Source organism: Sinocyclocheilus rhinocerous, unplaced genomic scaffold (genome assembly GCF_001515625.1).
Source record: "Sinocyclocheilus rhinocerous isolate Xijiao unplaced genomic scaffold, SAMN03320098_v1.1 scaffold2050, whole genome shotgun sequence".
Lineage (NCBI taxonomy): Eukaryota > Metazoa > Chordata > Actinopteri > Cypriniformes > Cyprinidae > Sinocyclocheilus > Sinocyclocheilus rhinocerous.
The window spans coordinates 299542-314051 of NW_015661574.1; the positions used below are offsets into that span (position 1 = coordinate 299542).

Consider the following 14510-nt stretch of genomic DNA (forward strand, 5'->3'; position numbering starts at 1 on the left):
CTGTTCTTTGCACAGATTTTTACAAATTCAGTTACATTCAAACACACTTTAGACTGTGACATTCATAAGTAGCAAATCCTGGAAAGCAAGTAAGCCTTAAGAAGTTTGTTTAATGATAACATGACAGGTGTTGCTTTTCTATGGCGCCACAACCTACACACTTTCACGAATTAGACGATAATGTGATAAGTGCAAGACAGCCCAGCCCGACCACATCGGCCTTTATTGCTAAATTGCTGAAACGAGCTTTTTCCAATGGTTAATCAAAACCCATATGGATCTGCTTCATATGGCAGCCCATTTAAAAGCGACCAGACTCATTTAATTCATCGTTAATACGATAGCGGGCTTATGGTCCCGACGTTAACGCATTCAAGTCGATATGACTAATATTATAATTAGCTAAACGCACCAAATTAAGCAAGTAAAGGGAACAATGAGTGCAGTGGACACTGATTTAGGAGGGACAGGGTCTTAGTTTTGGCGAGTGCTGAGGGGACATCTGACCTCCGTCACCTAACCCCGAGAAGAAAGTGGACATCGATTAAAACGATAAAAGTTAGGAGGATCAAAACACAGAGGTCGGAAGAATATCCCTCCCTTTCTCTCGTGTTTTTTCATACTTTGCCCGCTTTTTTTCCAGGAGAGAAAGCGAGTGGCTGTCCGGGCCGTAATTGGCCGTTTCGGAGTCTCATTGTCCTGCGCTTTTGAGTACGCAGGTGCGCGCAGTAAAAGCGCGCGGTTCTCAGCGCCTCTTATGCTCGCCTTTGTTCTCCTTTCTCTCGCTCTCCTACCGGGCAGAAAATTAGCGTTGCATTGAGTGCCTCGTCTCCCCTCTCTCAGCAGTCCCGAGTTTAACCCGCTCGCTGCTCCCCGCTATTCTCATGGTAATGCTGTAGTCAGGACCGGCTAATCGGGGAGGATTGGGGGGAGATGCCAAGGAAGAGTTTTGAAAGGGGGATGGGAGTTATAAACACTCGCGCATATGAGGACAAATATAGTCCGCCGGACTCATAAATGCTATTGCAGGAAGTTCTACAAAGAAGGAAGAAGTCCATAAAGTCAATAACAACTGTTTCAAATAGTTTTTAAAAGCAGAATCTTGTTGGTTGTCGATGAATTCATGCTCTTTTTTTGGGTCAAATTCGGTCAAAAAAGTTCTAAAATTGTTATTGTATTCAAAAATAAGCTACAATAAAAATGCAATGCATACAGAATTAAATGGATATATAAGCCACCTTATCATAAACATTTGTAAATCATGATATTTTCTGGAGTTAAAATTTGTCTAGGTGGTGTAACTGTCCGGAGAAAAAAAACTGACAAGCAATTATGATTTCAGTGAAGCAATTTTCAAAAACATTTAAGTGTGGTGTCAGTGTGGCACAACCAACAGACAGGAAGCCATTTTGTTGTCATGTGACAAAGAAAAACATAAACAAGAAAGGTTGTCTCTGGCGTGTTCATAAAAGAAATTAATACAAGATATTTTGGCCTTCTCATGAAAGTGCACGTTTTGTTCATGTCAAGACTCTCTTTGCACCATAAGTGAGAACTTAATAATTAAAAAAATGTTTTCAAACATTTTTTTAATTATTAAGTTCTCACTTATGGTGCAAAGAGAGTGTTTTGATATGTTTAATAATACTTTAATACTTTATGTTGTTTATTTTATGTAGCCTATTATATGTTCTATATTGTGCAGATCCAGTAGCAAGTCAAGTGTATAGGGGAAGGGTGAGAGATATGTGAAGCCATGAAGAGCATCATCTAACCATTTAACATTTGTTTTGATATTAACATCTTATTTTCAGAATTAATCAGTTGGCAAACTCCAAAACTGAATGAGCTTTGTGTGTCTTTGTGTGTGTGTGTGTGTGTGTGTGTGTGCACGCTGTGTGCATGTGTGGGGGTTCAGTTGAAGAGGGAGACAGATTTTCTTGCTGAAAGCATAAAATCTCCTAGCAACACACAGAGGCTTCCACAGGTTGTTCCCAAAGCAACAGCAATCCCCCAAACTCAACCCCACACCCACCAGAGAGAGAAGAGAGGGGAAGGGGAAGAAACAGACTCCACAATTTCAGTTGAACAACATTTTTTTTGTCTCATGCAGCTTTTTTGTCTCATAATTATATTTATATATGTGTGTGTGTGTGTGTGTGTGTGTGTGCACGCTGTGTGCATGTGTGGGGGTTCAGTTGAAGAGGGAGACAGATTTTCTTGCTGAAAGCATAAAATCTCCTAGCAACACACAGAGGCTTCCACAGGTTGTTCCCAAAGCAACAGCAATCCCCCAAACTCAACCCCACACCCACCAGAGAGAGAAGAGAGGGGAAGGGGAAGAAACAGACTCCACAATTTCAGTTGAACAACATTTAAATGCCCGCTGACTAACTCAGACAATTTGAGAAACTTTTCATACACACCTTTTTTGTCTACATATGAAACTGATTAGTAGTCCAATAAAGTTCACAAACCTATTAATTTCTCATGAATCATTAGTACAGTCACACTAGACAATACAACTGTTCCCCATATAATTGAAAAAGATGGTTTAAATGTTTTTGAATTGATTTTATATCAGTTTTCACACGGTTTTCTCAGAATCTGAGCAATACTGAGTCAAACCCATCTGTCACAGGTCAGATAAAATCGAAAGGTTTTCAGTCATACCTCAAATTTGACAAAATGTGCAGCAGAGTTATTTTAGCATCAATGAGAAACTATTTCAATTTTTATTCATTTTATTTTTATATTTTCTGCTTTTATTTTAATTTTTGTTGAAGGTTTTCGTATTTCTGTGTAATTTTGTCCTTTTATATATATGTCTAGTTGTATTATTTTTTCAGTTTTAGTTTTAGTTGTTTTAATTCATTAAGTTAAAATGAAAATGAGAAATGTTTCCATGGGAACTAGTTGAATTACAATAAGTTTTTTTTTTTTAGATTTGATTTTATTTCAGCTAACATTCATTTTAGATGAAAAAAAATTTTTGTTTGTTTTTTTTGTAATGGTTTTAGTTTTAGCTAACTATAATAACCCTGACATGCAGATGTGATTTTACTGTACTAAGTGATGTACTGTATGTAACAGCATGATAAAGTTACCAGATAAAAGTTAAACACGTGTTTTTAACCAATATGGTATAAGTTTGGCTCTTTATTCATGTTTATGACTCGACGGGACACAGTTGCTATGCTCCAGTTCAGAGCTGCAACAGAGAGCAGGACCAACAGCATATTTATGCACTGCTGTCTGCTTGAATGCCACCTAGAACATTATTATGCTTGACTTACATGCTCAAACAACAACAAAAAAAGGAGCGAGAGCGAAGTAGTGCAGGTTTATCTGTGCATAAGTCAGACTGTAGGTGTGGTGCTTATTCATGGGAGAGAGATATAGCAAACATTTGCCATTGAAGGATTGTGCAAGAACAATGAACCGATGAGTGACAAAAAACCTCAACAAGTGAGCAGAATATCAATCGTCTTAACTAACGTCACACAGCTTAACGTGAGTCCCCAGAAACATGTAAATTATTTAAACTTTGCTTGAGCATCAATCATCTCAGTTATAATCAGACATAAGTACTGATCTATTATCATCTCAACGGGACAAAAAAAATCACATACAAAAATCTTATACAAAAATTGATACAAACTAAAATACACCACACATATAACACAATGTATCTTCTATTCTTTACATGTGTAAAATCTCGACTTTAACAGGTAGCAACTTTCTTCAGATATCATCATTTGAGAAGCAGAATATGGTACAATATCAGATATTGCATATTGACATTGTATATTTAGTTGTGCATGCTTATTTCCGGCTTTTACATTTAGATTACCTTTGCCGTCATCTAATGCTCACTTAAAGTTAATCATTAAAAACTAATCAAAGTAATAACACTGTTAAATGTAATCTTTACCCAAATCTCAAAATGAATTTGAATTGTTAATGCTGTAGATTATACTGTTATAATGCCTAAATCCAAAATACTGATTTTAGTTGTTACAGTGTTTCTTTTTACTTTACTTAGACAAAATAGAATATAACTACCATCTACCATTTATAAGTTATCAGACATAACACAAAGAGAATTATCATCTTATTAGCATCATATAATTTCTTTAAAATACTTTTTTTTTTTTTTTTTTACAGAAAATGTAAAATAACATTATTTCACTATATTTAAATAAACGTGTGTGTGTACAAACACCATAACATACTATGAAAGGTCATACTGGCAGGTGATAAAGTGTTTCAGTTTGCTATAGGGAGTTTAATAAAGTTGCTTGATAAACTGGATTTCAGTTGTAGTACTGAGTCGTAGGAAATGTTGTAAACACATTCCTATCACTACTTTTATGCCTCCTCTGAATCCAACCTGGCCAGATGGACGAAAATTCAAGAACCTTTGAAGATATGATGGGTGACAGGTGGCCTTTCCACACCTTTCTTTTTCTTTCTCTTTCTCTATCTTGCTCTCTCTCACACACATTTTGTTTGAACATGCAAACAATACGTCATTCCAGGGTACTATTTTAGGTAAGCTCATGGGAGAAACAGAGAAGAAGGAGAGTGTTCGTTTTGACATGCTGCACTGAACTGTAGAGGGATTACAACACTCAGATTGGAGTATTGATCCACTGCAGCTGCTCTTGCATGGAGGATGAAGAGAGAGAAAGAGAGACAGACAGACAGACAGACACAATGTTATCTGATTCTTGTTTTTCCACTTTACACAAAATAACTGCATGGCTGATTCTTCAACTTAAAGCACTTTTGGCCACGTGAACGAAGAAACTAAACTTTTAAAAAATTTTCACACTCTCAACAGTTCCTTAAAATTGTCTACTAACAATGTTACGTGTGTATTTACATACATAAGAAGGGAATTATATCGTTTTTTTTCTTAAAGTCATGAACATTTCAACCACAGCATCATCTGACATGATGAAAATGACATGTGATGGAAATGACATTTTAAACATTGTTGGATGGCTGACTATTTTGTCTGGCTAAGGCTAACTTCATAGTACTTTATGCAGCCCAATTACACACAATTAAATATCTATCTATCTATCTATCTATCTATACACACACACACACACATTTTGTATTAAATATAATCCTATTTCATACTTTCGTTGCATCATTTTCTTTATTATGTTCGTCTCCTTTGGTAAATATGTATAATAACTTCTGAAAAAAAAATTGTTGATCATGACGGAAACTACGCCACATCTGAGAGACAGTCGTTATTGGTATAAAAATTAATATAAATCGCATTCATTTTTTTAATGTATGCATTTTGCTCATTGTTTAGGGTATATTAGATTTAAAATGTAATAATGAATATTTTAGGGTGATTTTTATATTTCAAGACTGAAAGTCTGGGTCTGGGACAATAGTAAAACAATAAAATGTATTTATGAATACGTTGCAAAAATAAATGGTAATGGTATGGCCAAAGTTCCAGTTTTTAATGTGAACTTCACATTCACAAAGAAATTTTCATAAAAAGAAAACATTTAAAATCTTCTCATTCTAAAAAATAATAATAATAATAATAAAATCAATCCAAGGCACATAAAAGTTCCTGATACTGAAGGAACACCCATATCTAAATGGGGTTTATTTCATCTGCACTCATTCAGAATTTTTAATCATTCGTGTTTGTCCAAATCTCAGAACACCGTGAATTACTATCTACTGTCAGATCTGTTGCCACTGGAGTGCAGCCCACACAGATAGAAATACGCACCAGACACCAAGACCCCATTCTTCAGATATGCAGAAGAACTGCATCAATGGGCTGCTTATCACACACAATCAAACAACACACATCAAAGTGCTCCGATAATACAGACACACAATCGGAATCTGTAGAAGTCGTAAATATGGAAAATATAAGTAAATCACTTTCTTCTTCAACGTAATTCTTTCATGTCCTCACACACAAACACACACGATTCTTTCAGAACCTCATTTGCAGGGCAAACAACACACACACACACACACACACACACAGTGTGGCGTTTCCACACAGACACGCAGATTAGATCATTATGATGGTAGATTGAGAACTGTCAGACAGGTAGATAAGGAGCAAATCACACGCATGCACACACGCTTTATGACTCATGTTTCGGTGAGTTTTCATTGCTCCGGAAACACACACAGCCCCGCAGAGAAGACCTCCCACAAAGCAGACAGAGCTAGGACTACACAACCAGACCCAACAAACAAACCACACCACAGCGTCAACACAGTACCTAAGCAACACCAGGGGACACGCTGCCTGTCATTTCAATAACTTTAAACTACTTGTTGACTTCCCTACTAATCCCAAAGATACTTTCACTCAACATGAGAAAAAATTATTATGTAAAAAGAAATAATAACATGTTAAAGGAGCTTTAATGATCAGAATCATACTTTATTACAGAAAAAGATGTCTGAAAATGTGCAGTGTATGGCATAAATAAATAGAAAGAAATGAAATCACATCTTAGGACTGAAAAGTGAAATTACAAACATTTCATGAGACATTTAATGATTCACAACCTCTTTTCCGGGAGTGCACACACATTCTGAAGTGTAAATCCAAGAAAGCAAAACGGTATCTGACCAAGTGACAGAAAGAAAGAGAAAAATAGTGAACAACATGTATTTACAGTGATATAGTAACAGAATCTGCATAGACAGTAGAAGTTCAACAGTACACACTAATGTAAAGAGTAAAAAACTGATCTTCTGTCACCTAGTGGTGCTTTATTGCAACATTCACAAGCTCGCTTGAGCTAAATAACTACTGCCACACAGAGGCGGACTTGTAAATTGGCCTTGTGACGTTCATTTCCCCTTATTTAAACAAAATGATAAATACATCCTATTTGTACAGCATTTATCCAAGCAAATAAATATAGTTTGATTAGTACTTTCCACATGTCAGCCAAATATTCAGTTTTCTTTAGCTGAATTACCCCAATATGGATTTGATATCAGTACGAGATGAAATTATGTGCTAATTTAAGAAAAAATGTGTAAGATGGTTTGTAGTTAAATTTAATTTAAATTAATAAAAATCTGGAAATAATCAAGCTATTACTGACTATTTATCTGATTTTCACCACAAAAGGGTTGAAAATTTCACTTCTGAATGCTCGCACTGAGTGAACCTCAATAGTCCAAACAACGGAAACCCTTTATCAAGCAGAGTTTATTTCACCTCTTTTATTCAGCCTTGTCTTTCTCCTCTTGTCCTTCTTTCTGGCTGTTTGTCACGCATTTATTCCAGTACATCAGGACCTGTGCTAGTATCACCCCACTGCAACAGCAGGCCACCACATACATCTGAGTTAAGAGAGAAAGGCCTGTGTCCTACAATAAGAGAGAGATTATATATGAAAAGAGAAATGTAAAATGTAATGGGAAATATTAACACATCTGATTAACACAGTCAAATCTTACGAATGTCTATCAAACATTTCCATTGTTATTGCCCCCCAAAAAAGTCACAGTTCATTAAACATTGACCTTTGGTGACAACATAAGCTTTTAAGAACAATTAAACAGCTTATTTAATATTTTTTGCTTTTAAAGTTTCAACGTAACAGAAGTAGAAAAAGACCTATTCTTCAATGTTGTAATGTACGTCCAAGTGAAACAGAAAAATGTAGGGCAGGATACTTGGTAGTTGATTCTATACGTCGGTTGAATGATTGGAGAAGAATTATGATATTTTAATCAAAAATTACAGAGGTCAAAAAGAAAGAAAGAAATAGAAATGTATGCACAAATTATTTGAGTTTCAGACTTTGACTTTGATAAATCCAACATACAAAATCACTGCTAGGGAAAGTGATCATTTGTCTAATTGTACGTTGACATTTGAATACTACAACCAACCCTGGTCTCTCTTGCATGAGTGTACTTTCTGCCCTGAGCGTAATGTGTTTGTGTACCTACAGTACTTACTGGGGACAAATTTGTACCCAGAAGTGAGCTAAACCTGACAAAATCTCCCATAACCTTCTTTTAAGGAATGTCCTCGTTTGTAAAAACAGCATAATCATAAAGTAAATAAGTTTTTTGTTTTTATTTGTTTGTTTTTTTGGTAAAAAAGCAGAATGTTTTCTGTTAGGGTTAGGTTACAGTATTTATAACTAGCTTTATTTAAAAAAAATTAATTAAAAAAAAACTGAAGTCTATGCAACGTCCCCATTAAGTTAAGTAAACATGTGTGCACCTGCAGGGAACTGAAGATGCGTCCCAGAGAGCCAAGAAAGTTCAGGAAAACAGAGAGCGCAGACAACTGTCCTGTGTGTCCCCATCTGAAGTTACTTCCTGCCTGGAAAAACTAAACACAACATAAAATACAAAAAAGTATTTTTGGTTTGTTTTTGTAAAGACAACGTACAGACACACATTCTCATCTCTATACATATTTTGGGGGGGGGTACAAAGTCCTGACTCACCCTGCCAGCAATAACCAACAGCACGTTCCACTCATACAGGGTCCAAACCACTGACACAGGAGTCAAAGGTGAGGCCAGGAGGAACATAAAGCCACAGTATACAGCAAGAAAATATATACCTGCATGAAAAACCCCAATCAAACATTCAAATAAGAACACTTAGAAGATTATGAAAAGGACCTTTTTTGTCATACAGTTTAAGCCTCTCTTTTTTTTCTTTCTAACCTTTTATGGGTTTCCCTCGGTAGTGCTGGACAAGCAAAGTCAGGACAGCAATCTGGATCAATGCAAACAAACTTTCCCCCCAGGCACTGCAAACACACACACACAAGTTCATGACTTAGCATATTCATCTACAGTATATATAAGCTTTTAGCATTAATGCAAACACTATTTTACCCAATGGGAAAGTTCTGAGTGTAGCAGAAAGCTGCATGTGTAGAGATGGCCAACAGCTCCAGAAAAACAGAGGTCAGACACAGTCCATTAGAACTTCCAGACCAAAGAACTTTCCAGATCTGAGGGAGTGGAGCTGTGGGAAGAAGTAGATTCACACATACTATTAAACACAGTCTCACAAGATATAAAACAGAGAAAATGTAAAGTAATTAAACTTTGGAGGATATGAAATATGATGTAAAATAGACTACTTACCAATAACAATTCCCACCAAAATCAATATTCCCTTAGTCTTACTTAAGACAATCTTCAGACAGGGTACTAGAGAACAATACAGAATAAATAGTAAAGAAATATTCTGTTATGTCGGCAAGTGCACTGGATAATAACTGTCAGTTGTGACTAACATTAAACAACAATGCAACCAGTCATCTGTGTGGTAAATGTAATGTGTTAAATCAATGTTAAATGCTAACAGTAAAAGTTTACCCATTGTAAAATGTAATTGTTTTGGAGGCAATACATTCGCTGATATTCTCATACGTTTATTCGAGATAAAGCTGTCTCTCACCGTGCATAAAGTTGAAGTAGAAGAAAAACTGGTCATAGCATTTTTCTGGCATGAAGAAAGTCGTTAAAAATTCTTTCAAAGGATGCATTGTTCCTTCATCAGACGTGTCCATAGTTCATGTAACGTTATTTCTGTCGCTGGTCGTGCTATCGTGTACCTACGCAAATCTTCAGCACGGAAAATAATGTCAGTTAAATTTATTGCTTAACACCAATAAATAACCATTCACATGATTAAATTAACTAGCCATCCGAAATTAAATACGTGACTTTTGGTGGTCTTTTTTTCTTACGTATAAGCAAAACTTTTTTGAATGTTTGAATGACCTGTCATAACATGTCTTATTTTCTAAATTCCACCAAAACTGTCTCTAGTTGGACAGCAACGCAAGCCTCACCAATGATGTTGACGTTTTAGAGGGGCGTCTCTGGGTTTAGTCCTTTACAGTCTATGGTGCAACAGCTGTCTCATGATGTTTTCACCACTGCCGAAATGAGAGCACCATTTTTCCTGGAAGTGTTTAACTAACTGCAATCAACGCCTTTTCTGTTTTCACAAATTAGACGTTTTTGTATTTACGCAAATTTAAAAAAAGTGGAAAATGTTTTCCTACAGGGGGCGCTCGAGGCTCATTCAGCCATTTATCATTTATCTTTTTTTTATATACAGTTCGAATAGTTTATCTTTCAGATGGATTTCTTTGACTGTGACTCTGTCATTTTTGTCATTATATTTCATTCAATTTGAGAGTATTAAATTGATTAGATGCATTTTAAATGCAGTATAAAACAGTGAAATAATATGCATTTAAAATAAGAATGAATGATACTTTAAAAAAAACTATTGGTATTAAATGTATTTTATACATTCTGTAAAAAAATACATGACTGGCCCATAGTAAGAGGTCATGTTACCCTACGGTGGCTCCTTTACATTATTTTCAGTTTTTCACCATACTATAATTACAGCTATAATTCCCCTAAACACTCAGTGAAGCATTATTTTACCTAACATGTTAAACTCATATTTCAGTATGTTTCAATTTATCAGTAAAAGCACACTGTCTGTGGATTTCACATGTGCATGTTTGGCTTGTGTTGCCTATCATATGAACCTTTTATGATGTTGTAAATACACGATTTACAAATACAACATTCATTTTTGGGTGTATGCATATTAACCATTGGAGAGCCAGCAACAGAATATGAAAATTAATAAAGTCTCTTTCCAACAAACTTTGCTCTGTAGTTCAACCTGTGCTGTTATTGGACCATTTTTCACAACCATGGGGAGAACTCCGACACAAAGAAGTACATTCAGAGTCTTCAAAAAGTAATGATAGTTTCATCCAGCTTATATATCGAAAAAGAGGAAGCAAAAAGAAGTATACTTCTTAAAAAGAGACAGTTTAGACAGTTCTAAGAAATAACAGTTACCAACCATTCATGCTTTGCACAGACACAAGATACACTTTGGCATGTTCACAAGACTATTTTGCTTAACTAGAAAGTGCTTTTAGAATTGTTTTTACTTTCTAAACGGGCAACAACACAAAGTTAATTTTGAGGGGAAACTGAGGATGTGGCATCATTACCGTGCTAATCTGATTTGTGTGAATTGTGACCCAATGGAAGCATTTCATTTGACAAACACTTTTTTTGTCCAAGGCTTGGCTGATAGGGTGTGTCAGTCGGAATGTTTTAGTATGCTGGGATTAGGGGTTATAGGCAGACAGGAAAAGCCTTTAAAGGAGATGTGTTCTTGCAGTGTTTCCATAAACCATGACTGCACCTCTCCTCAAACATAAACTCTGCTGAACATCAAAAACTTACTCATACTGTGTGACAAACAAAATCTGTTTACTATCAGTCATTGCAAATTTGTTTAACTCCTTTAATGGAAATCTTAACACAAAAACATGGGAACTTTCTTGAATGAAATAAAACAGGTTTACCACAGCAGAATCATTATATGTTAATAAATAAATAGGCTGGGCAATGTCCTCTTTTATACTGGCAAAGGAAATAGCAAATCGTTTTTTAGATAACGCTATTTGCTTTGCAGTGTCACCGTCATGTTTTTTTTCTCTTACTACAGAGACGGTCCAAAGTCCCACGGTACATTTGCTTTATAGCACCCTGTGCAAACATAATTTAGTGAAGTGAATACAACACACATCCCACACACACACACACACACTTCTCCACAGTTCATCATTTATTTTGTGTCAGATCTGACTCACGCTGCAACTGAATGATTAAAAATGTACTGTTTACGAATGTTATGGCAACCAGAGTGACAGATCCCTACAAAAATTAAATTAAATGCATAGAAACATAAATTTGTATATATGGGTTATAAGCTGTAGTTTTTAATGCTTGATGATGGTTATTTTAATTTAAAAGTCTTGTTTTGTTTATTAAAATAGCCTGTGTGAATTCCAGAGACTTCTGGGTTAAAAGGTTTATATGTACAAACAGTTGAAAAGGTTAACACTGTACACCACAAACACCTAAGAAACAAGAGTAAATAAAACAATTTAATTTTATATTGTATGGTTTAGATATAGATTCTCTGGACAGGGTGTGGTTAGAGGAACTGGATTCTATGGGCTGGTCTTATCTTAACTCAATAATAAATGACTAGCAGTGCTTATAAAAACCTCTGCACTCTGGCAGACAGACAACTTCAGGCTGTGTGTGAGACTCAGAGACGATAACCAAACTTGTTGTCAAGTTCTTTTTTATCTTGGAGCTTTTTACATAAAATAGTGTAGAGATTACAGCTGTTCCCTGACTTCAGGATTATAATACCCATCTTGCAGCATGTGTACGGGAAAATGTGCGCTTTGCGTCGGGACAAGTCTGTACCCGTCGGCAGTCATATCCATAATATGTAATATTATGCTGTTTTTTCCTGGCTGGGATGTAAAGTACGCACAGAATGGACAAATTACTGAGGAGGTCAAATACATGGGAGGACTGATTGGAGGGGGGATTCTGGTAAGTCTGGTTTTGTTTAATTGCAATGTTGAACTATATAAAAATTTGAATTTTATTTAGGCATCATAGCGAGTAGCCAATATGATGATTCTAGGTTTAGTTTGGGCTTCACAGTAAATGAACAAAACACATTTATTGTGTGTTAGAGTCAATCCAAACTCTATCAAAATGACAAAGTGATGAAAATCTAAAAGAATTCTCCTCTCTCTCCTCCAGGTGCTGATTCCAGCGTTTCACATTCACTTGACTGGAAAGCAGGGTTGTTGTGCTAATCGCTGTGGGGTGAGTTTGCTCCAACCCTGACACCAACAGACACTTTATTTTTAGTCTGAAGTTTATAAATATCCTTTAGAAATTCAGTTATGAAGAGGATTGTCCACTGGACCTTTACAAGCCCAGGAAAAGTGATGCATTTGTCACCTTTACGGTTTAGGGATAAAAATAAAAAAGCATCCATTTTCAGAGAGTTTAGAAATGGAAGCGCAAGTGCAGAGATTTTACTTTAAGCAAACTGAAAAAAAATCAAATGTACGTGCATGCTCAAAAGTTGACAAATGACAACACAAACAAAAGAAGATTATAAACAAAACGACTGATTGACAAATGAAAAATAGGTGTTAAGACAAAAAAAGGACAGGAAATAGCAATGAACCCCAAATACCTTCTAAAGTAAAGTAACATTACAAAGAGCAAGAAAATCATAACTGAACACACACAAGCCTTATATAACTTGCTTGGCCAGTGTCTGTGCTATGAGTGGGCTCAGAGGGGCCTGGCCCGGCCATTTCAGTCCCATGTTACCGATATGTGTTTCTAGATCTGTTGTGAGATCAATATTGTGTTGACAAATATTTTGTAAAGATGCTGCATAAGGAAGAACTTTTGTTAAAGTAGTGGACTGAATCTTCTCTTAACACATAAAGACAAATAAATGTATTTAGAATGTAACCGAGTACATGTGATGTGAAGAACATGTCATGTGCCTGTTAGCGTGACGCACACGCTAACAGGCACATGCGTAGACTTGTCTGAAAATACACAGCCGTTCCTCTGTTTTGAAAAAATCTATAGAGTCTGACATGTGGCTTGAAAAATGTGCCCTCATTGCAAATATTTGCAGTTTGTGACTTGTAAGAACCTCAACAGTTGTACAATCACTGGAATCACTGGATGACAACCTCACTGAATGGTGACAGAATTGTAGGAGTTCATTTTTCGGCCATGTTGTTGTTGTGTGATTGGGAAATTGTTCTTAAGACGTCTTCAAAATGAACATGTGGAAAATGTAGACACAATAATTCATAAAGATTGCATGCCTGAATTAATTTCTTGTATATTTGTATTACGTTTTTAAATTAAATCATTCTGATGAAGGATTTTCTATTTCAGATGTTCCTGTCCATTTTATTTGCAGCAGTGGGTGTAGTCGGCGCCCTTTATAGTTTCATAGTGGCGCTGATGGGTTTAATCAATGGGCCATACTGTAAATATTACCTTCTTGTTTGGGGGACTCCCTTCAAAGACAAGTAAGAGACACACCTCAGCACTTTAAAGGGGTCATATGATGTTGCTAAAAAGAACATTATTTTGTGTATTTGGTGTAATGAAATGTGTTTATGCGGTTTAAGGTTCAAAAAACACATTATTTTCCACATACTGTACATTATTGTTTCTCCTCTATGCCCCGCCTTTCTGAAACGCGTAAATTTTTACAAAGCTCATCGGTCTGAAAAGTGAGGTGTGCTGTGATTTGCCAGCTATCCAGTGCGTTATGATTGGCCGAATACCTCAAGCGTGTGACGGAAATGTTACGCCCCTTACCATACTATGCCGTCTCCCGGCGCAATGAGACAAAAACATTAAAACCCATTATAAACGAGGCATTTGTTGCATCCAGTGGGGACATAATTACGGATTATAATGACTTATACTGTCTTTTTACGCGTTGCATTGCTGCGTAAACACAAAACTATATGTCAGCATTTGTGATCGGAGAAATCAAACAACAAGCCCTACCCTACACTGCCCAAAAAACTCGCTTTAAACATA

The 14510-nt window shown here is 36.0% G+C and overlaps 2 protein-coding genes across 4 annotated transcripts in view; one reads left to right on the plus strand and one right to left on the minus strand.

Annotated features, from left to right (window-relative positions):
* Positions 1–6481: 6481 nt before the first annotated feature.
* LOC107726364 (mannose-P-dolichol utilization defect 1 protein-like) lies at positions 6482–9990 on the minus strand. Of its 3 annotated transcripts, none has more exons than XM_016535908.1 (9): positions 9857–9990; positions 9460–9626; positions 9144–9209; positions 8889–9021; positions 8715–8800; positions 8490–8608; positions 8261–8371; positions 7241–7392; positions 6482–6635 (listed from the first exon to the last, which is right to left on the minus strand). In XM_016535908.1, the coding sequence occupies exons 2-8, from the start codon at positions 9569–9571 to the stop codon at positions 7246–7248; spliced, it is 774 nt and encodes a 257-aa protein (XP_016391394.1). In that variant the 5' UTR covers positions 9572–9626; positions 9857–9990; the 3' UTR covers positions 6482–6635; positions 7241–7245. The 3 variants fall into 3 exon arrangements, with proteins under 3 accessions (XP_016391394.1, XP_016391393.1, XP_016391392.1); XM_016535907.1 differs by lacking the exon at positions 9857–9990 and adding an exon at positions 9752–9845; XM_016535906.1 differs by lacking the exon at positions 9857–9990 and having other exon boundaries at positions 9460–9845.
* Positions 9991–12127: 2137 nt separating this feature from the next.
* The window catches only part of LOC107726377 (transmembrane 4 L6 family member 4-like), a 10168-nt gene continuing 7785 nt past the window's right edge, over positions 12128–14510 (plus strand). The window contains exons 1-3 of the mRNA XM_016535932.1: positions 12128–12461; positions 12678–12743; positions 13851–13987. Coding sequence (XP_016391418.1) covers positions 12285–12461; positions 12678–12743; positions 13851–13987 — 380 coding nt within the window. The 5' untranslated portion in view covers positions 12128–12284. The remainder of the gene's footprint in view (positions 12462–12677; positions 12744–13850; positions 13988–14510) is intronic.